Source organism: Cygnus atratus, chromosome 2 (assembly GCF_013377495.2).
Source record: "Cygnus atratus isolate AKBS03 ecotype Queensland, Australia chromosome 2, CAtr_DNAZoo_HiC_assembly, whole genome shotgun sequence".
Taxonomy (NCBI): Eukaryota; Metazoa; Chordata; class Aves; order Anseriformes; family Anatidae; genus Cygnus; species Cygnus atratus.
The window spans coordinates 26716403-26723027 of record NC_066363.1 but is presented as its reverse complement, the minus strand read 5'-3'; the positions used below and the strand labels follow the sequence as shown (position 1 = coordinate 26723027).

The 6625-nt window shown below is 42.6% G+C and overlaps 1 protein-coding gene across 1 annotated transcript; it reads left to right on the top strand.

Annotated features, from left to right (window-relative positions):
- Window positions 1–215: 215 nt before the first annotated feature.
- On the top strand, window positions 216–6227 carry SEM1 (SEM1 26S proteasome subunit). Its single transcript, XM_050709089.1, has 3 exons — window positions 216–443; window positions 3900–3993; window positions 5763–6227. Exons 1-3 carry the CDS (start codon window positions 368–370, stop codon window positions 5803–5805), a joined length of 213 nt encoding a protein of 70 aa, XP_050565046.1. The 5' UTR covers window positions 216–367; the 3' UTR covers window positions 5806–6227.
- Window positions 6228–6625: the final 398 nt, after the last annotated feature.

Sequence of the window (6625 nt, the reverse complement as noted above, 5' to 3'; positions counted from 1 at the left end):
AGACACAGGGTTTATAAATACAAATCAATAGCGAAGGAATATAAAAAGCACGTATCCGTGCTTGGTGCAGGAGCTGCCCCGCACGACGGGGCCGTGAGGGGAGCCCGGGGGCGGCAGCCCGCAGGTGCAGGGGGGCGGGGCGGGGCGGCAGGAGGGGGGCGGGGCCACGGTTTGCCGGAGGGAGGCGGGGCGGGGTTTGCTGGAGGGGGCGGGGTTTGCGGGGAGGGGGCGTGGCTCGCAGCGGGCCGCCGCCGTCGCGCAGGCGCAGTGCGGGCCGTGCCCCGGCGCCATCCCGTCAGTGTCGGCGCGGCGCCGTGAGGGCAGGGCCGGGTTGTGGCGGGCCGGGCAGGGCAGGGCCGTGCCGGGCATGGCGGAGAAGAAGCAGCCGGTGGACCTGGGGCTCCTGGAGGAGGACGACGAGTTCGAGGAGTTCCCGGCGGAAGGTGCCCGGCGGGGGTGGGGAGAGGGGCTGCGGGGGAGGCGCGGCCTGCAGGCCGCCGGGCCTGAGGCCTGCCTGAGGGAGGGCCGGGGGGGGGCCGCAGGGCGCTGCCACGGCTGCTCCGGGAGCCCCCGCAGGGCCGGGCCGGACGGGGCCAAGCACGAGGAGCTCCCCCCCCCCCCCCGTCCCGTGGATGGGTGCGGGGAGCCTGAAGTGCTGGGTCATGGGCTGCGGGCGGCCCTCGGGCAGGGTTGGGAGCCCGGAGCTGGAAATAAGGGCGAGAAGGGAGCAGCGCGGTTTAAGGGATCGCCTTAAAGCTCTTCTTTCCCGACGCTACTATCTCTGTAGGTACAAAACGTATTGAGCAAGGGAGTTATGTGAATCTGGGCCTCAGTAACAAAACTCCCCGGTGGGGTTTTATAGCAGTAGCCTTGAAAAGCTCCCAGTTTGGGCACGGCTCTTTTCTGTGTCCTCAATTCTGCCAGTGCCTCAAGCCGTGGATGGTGGTATATGGTGTACGGCGTGGATGAAATGGCCGTGGTTACGGGGCTATACTGTCAGCCTTATACGTGACATCTCAGTGGCCGTACAGCCCTTACGTATTCTGAAAATACTGTTTGCACTTATGGTGAAAAAAGTTAGTGACGTAGCTGAGATGGTAGTTAAACCGAGAAGACTAGCCCTTTCTTCTTCTTCTCCATATACTTCCTAAAGGTGCAAAAAAGGCTTATTTACTGTAAATTGAGTACTAACGGTAAGCACAAAGGAAGCCTTGAAGCGTACTTCTGAACCTTAGATGGACCACTGCGCTCAATGGCTGTCACAGCACTTGCTCCTAAGCCTTGCAGTGGTAAGAGTCTCCGTTCAGTGTTTGATTTGAATCTTTGTATTGATCTCAACTCATCTTAAAATTCCGTGCCTTCAAGCTTCTCATATTGTCAACAGAAAGAACTTCTTCATGATTTTGCCTTCTCATTCAGTAATTTTTTTCACGAGAATTTTCAGACCACGTTGAAAGGTATCGTTGGTTGCTTAGGAAAGAATCATGATAAATCTCTGATGAAACCCCTGTCAGATTGTTGTTCTTTCACATTAAAGCACCGCTTTCTATACAGCAGAAAAACTTCAAGTTCTGTTGCCTTTTTTATTCCAAATGAAATTAGGTAATGCAAACTTATGTCACAGACAAAAACACCGGCATTTGGGGAACTTCCTTTATTTCTACTAGGAATTTTTTTTCTGGAAACAGTTTATCAATGCAAGTTTGAAATGGTAGAATCCCAAACAGATGTGTCCTTTTTTATTTGAAATATTGCATGACAAGTTCAGGTATATATGAACTCATCACTGAACAAAATTCACGTGCAGTGTTCTCAGAATGTAAAACGTAATGTGTAAATTGCTAGGATTTTAGGTTATCTTCTGCTCTGAAAACCACTTTGCTTCCCTTTCCCAAGTACAAAGTACGGCAAGAAACTGTCATTCCGTGATCCGGCTGGAACAATGTTAGTGTGGATTTCAGGGGTATAGTGTCAGCATACACACTGCAGAATTGTATACTGCAGAATGTCATGGCTACAGCAAGAAGAATATAATTTAGGCTTGACTTTCACTATCTTTTTTTCTCTCCCCGCTCCCCACCCCCCCCCCCTTCTGTTGTGGAAAAAGACGCGGCCTTTTTGACTCTTTGCTTAGTGTGATTTGGAACACGCTTCCCCAGTCTCCCCAGGTCTTTTATGGTTCAAGCTAAATTTCTTGTGCTGGATACTAGTTACTATGATTTTTTGTTTTCTAAATTTAAAATCTGAGCTACTTACACTAGTACACAGAAAACCTCAACTTTGGTGTTTTTTTAAAGCTGGTTTGAGCTGTGTTTTTTGTATTTTTGAAATCCAGCCAGTGATATGCTCAGTAAAGTCTTTCTTTTGACAAAAAAAAAAAAAAGTCCATTGCAAATAAATTGGAAAAGCTTATTGTAAATAGTACTAAAATAAAATCCTTTCCTTTGAGTAGTGAGCAGTACACTAGCCTCAAATACTGCGTTTTCTTATGCTGCAGTTTTTCTTCACGTTTTCTTCCTTCCTGTGCTCTCTTTAAGACCAGTAGGATTTCTATGTTCCTTTGTCTCTTCCCTTTATATAATTTATTTGAGAAGGGAAGTTTAATTGTAATGTCTTCTACATCTGTGTCTTTAATCAGTTACAAATGTTTTTTCCCTGTTCTGGTGAATCTCAAGCATGAATTTCATTGCCTGTCTACATTAGAAATGGGAGGAAAAATGCACAGACCAACCTTCATTCTTATGAATCAAGTTGTTCACTGTGAACTAATTCTTAATCTTTTGCCCTAATAGCTTTTTTTTTTTTTTTTTTCATCCGTCTGTCCATGTTTTAATGTTACTTTGGCCCTTAGACCTCAAAGCTTTCTCTGAGTGGGCAGCAGATGGCTTACTGAATTGTAAAGGCTTTGGGGAAGAGGGGAAGAATAGCGTTACCTCTTTAAATATACCAGTAGGCTTTGAGAAATACAAGGTTGGGATTCTTCGTATTTTGGTAACGTTAGAAAAACTTGCTGTCTGTCAGCAAAAGACAACTGCAAAACTGTGGTGGGATAGTTACTAAATGAAGTAAACTGGCTTGTGTTTACAGAGCCATTCTGAGCCTTTCTGATTTCTCATTTTTATTGTTTTTCTACACTACCAACTTAGATCGTGTTTTTTTTATAACGAACTATTAAGTGGGTGATCAGTAATTTGTCAAGAGTGGTGTGCCAGGTTATTTTATTATAGGAAAAATAGAAATTAGGTTAGCAAATGGACTTCCAGCGTCTTGCTGCTGTAAAGAAATGGCTTCTACTATTTTTGGAACCCAGAAGTAGCTGGTTACTGGTAGCAACTGCCGTTGGCAGGTGCATCTTTCAATTTGCCTTTGCTTCTGCATCACAGATACGTTTTTGGCATTTATCCATAGGCTGTCAACGTCTGATGTGAGTGAATGGAGGATCTGAGTGTGTGTGTGTTTTGGCAAAAGTGTTTGACGTACATTTGCTTTTAATTGTGAGGGGAAAAATAGGACATACAAACCTAGAACGGCACACCTCTTGTTGTGATTTTAGGAGTCAAATACTCAGTATTTCTCTCTTCTTACTACGGTGCTACAATTTGTCTCTTTGTATGCAAAATGTCCCTTCTGAGTATGTAATCCTGCAAGCCAAGATGTGTAGTGTATAATGATTTTCTTACCGAGTTATATTTTAGTCATAATTCAGGATTTTTTTTTTTTGAATCTCACTCTACTGTTTGCTCTCAAATACTTAAGTGTGATCTGAACGTCTCTGTTACAGAGAGAAATTTGTTACCGTCTGAAGTCTGCCTCACCCAGCGGCTGAGCTAATCAGTCAATAAGATGCGGTACCAAAGCAGTGCAGCATACAATATTGAGCTTTCTTTTCCTGCCTTTAGATTGGACTGGTTTAGATGAAGATGAAGATGCACATGTCTGGGAAGACAACTGGGATGATGACAATGTAGAAGATGATTTCTCCAATCAGTTAAGGTAATTTGATTTTTAACTTACTGTTCTAGAAGCTGGATAAAATGTTTTAAACTGCACTGTTCAGTTGTTAAGATCTGAGAGAGCTGCTTACTTTTAAAAAGAGGTCTGAAAACAGGAATAAACGAAGGCTCTGCTTTGTGTTTATCTACCTGAAAGCCTTTCTGAACCAGTCTTAAGGGATTACAGAACAATTTGGAGTACTGATGAGCGTTTCATCTCTTAATAATTGAACTGTGAGTCCTGAGATATGCCTAATGTCATCAATATGCTCAGGCTTTTGTGGTGTTACACAACTTAAGACAGTACAAAGATGTGGAAAATCTGAACTGTGCTGCAAAGATTAATGGCAAGGGAGCCAAGATTATTTCTTCTGTGCCGTATGGTATGCGAAGTGTGGTAGTATGTTTTTTCTATATCTTCAAATAGTATTGCTGGTCTTTGACCAAATAGACAACTGGAAAATTTTGCCTAGAGCTCCCCTCTCGTGTGTTAAGAGCATGCTGTTTGTGAGCAATGATAGCAAAGTAGTGTTTATAACATCCTCCAAAAAAGCGATAGCAATTCAGGTACGTCTAATCCTGTTGTTTAGTCGTCTTGGTCACTTGTAGCTTCAGTTAATCCCTTAGCGATGTGTAATTATAACTTAAGTTGTTTTAAGAGTCAATACAAATTCACACTTTATAATCAGTCCTTCAGTATGTTGCATGCAGCGCAACCTTCTGTAATACAGCCTGATTAAACGCTTCCTGGGACGATCTCTTGTAAAGGGAAAAAGTGGCCCTTTGCGTAGCAGGCACAAAACGAAGCCTGTTGGTATAGTCCTCGCCTATAAGGCTGAAAGGTAATGAAATAGTAATGCTGGAAAAAATGTTGGTATGTAGTGAAACACAGACCTTAAAGGTACGGCGTAATTCTTGATGGACGTAGCTATCACGGTAAGTCTTCAGTGTACATCTTGTACCCTGTAGTGTTGGCGACTTGTCTTAAAACGATAGCTTGCAGTGTTGCTTTGTTGCAGCACGTTTCTATTTCATCTTCAGGAAAAAAAATGCAGCAGTCCTTCACTTCTAAAATTAAAATGCCACGTATGTAAACTAACCTGAGGTCTAGACCCACCACGTCTAGGTACACGTGTGGTAAGACGGGGATATAAAATGGTGTAGCTCTGGTTGGTGTGCTGGAGGCAGGTAGGAGGCTAAGTGGGGACAGGTTAGGGGAAATAACCTTTGCTGTTGCTAACCTGCTGCCACAGCCAAGGTGGACAAAACAGTCCTTTCTTCTCAGAATTATATTGCACCAAGATTTTTAAATTGTGCGGATACAGAAGTATATATGGCTAATTTTGGAAGAACATGCGTTTAAATCGCTCAGATTAGTGAGTTCATTGAGTTTAAGGAAATTTTGAGGATAACCAGTATAAGACAATACTGTTTTGTTTTTTTCCTAATGTGTTGTTACTGTCTTAGAGGTGCTGCTTTGCAACGTAAAGTTGTCCTTCAGCCAGAGTGGGGCAGAGTAAACGTGATTAAAACAAATGTTTGAATTTTTCATACTGGATTTACTTCTAGTGATCCAAAGACATTAAGATGAAGTTGAACTGTAAAACAAGTGAGGTTAAGGTTATTAATGTGAACCAGGAAGCAGCGTGACATGTTTGTGATATTTCTAAAATGGTAATAGATTGTGCAGTGTATTTCATTTTGAAAAAATGTGGATGTCTGACCATTTTACGTGTATATTTTAATACACCCATCTTTTTTTCCCTACAGAGCTGAATTAGAAAAACATGGATACAAGATGGAAACTTCATAGTTTTTGCTGATGTGGAACAAACATTGAACTGTGGATAGACTGTATTGAGAAAACATGGAAAGCGAGAAGACAGTTCGTTATCTGCTTGGATTTATTATTGTTTTGTATGAAAAATAAAGTTTTTAATCTTAGCCGAAGTCACATGTTCAGCCTCTGCTAAACTGGTAACTTGTATTTCGGTTCACAGAGAATGCTACTAGAGATCTCTCAGTGGCTGATGTTACTGCACCAGCTCCAGTGATGGGGAGTCAAATAAGCATGATCACAATGCAAACTACTGAACATCTCTGCCATAAATGATGTGAAGTGTTTAAAAAAAAATGTTAATGAACAAAATAAAATACTTCTGTATTCCAGTTAAAATGCAGCAGAGGTAGAAAGGATTTTTAGGGAGTAAAGTAATAAAGCTCATTTTGCCTTAAGGTTTTATTTCATAATGGTTTGGGTTTTTTTGTTAGTAACCTGATGTGGGTGCCAATTTGATCGCCTTAAAGATAAAACCCACTTTAAAGTGTGTCTTACAACATCAGAAATCCAAATTCTGCAATTTTGTCCTGTCATTTCTCAACTCTGGTAAAGAAGAGACCTCTGTGGAGGTGAGAGAAGTTCTGTTCTCATGCCTATTTAATCCTAGGAATCTCTGCTGAAATTGCCTCCACTTGCCAGTTACAGCAGTTCATCTGTATCGCACAAATGCCTGCTGAGAACGGAAATCAAACTTCTAACTCATTTCATGGAGGCCAACAAATAGTTGCCAGATAGATACAGTGGTAGTGACTGGATTCGGTTATTCTCTGAACTAGAAAACAGAAGGTGGAAA

Excerpts from the sequence above, each read along its gene's own strand:
- SEM1 (XM_050709089.1), top strand. The coding sequence starts at position 368 with ATGGCGGAGAAGAAGCAGCCGGTGGACCTGGGGCTCCTGGAGGAGGAC. Across the intron at positions 444-3,899 it reads CGAGGAGTTCCCGGCGGAAG|ATTGGACTGGTTTAGATGAA; the intron begins GTGCCCGGCGGG and ends TCCTGCCTTTAG. Across the intron at positions 3,994-5,762 it reads GATTTCTCCAATCAGTTAAG|AGCTGAATTAGAAAAACATG; the intron begins GTAATTTGATTT and ends TTTTCCCTACAG.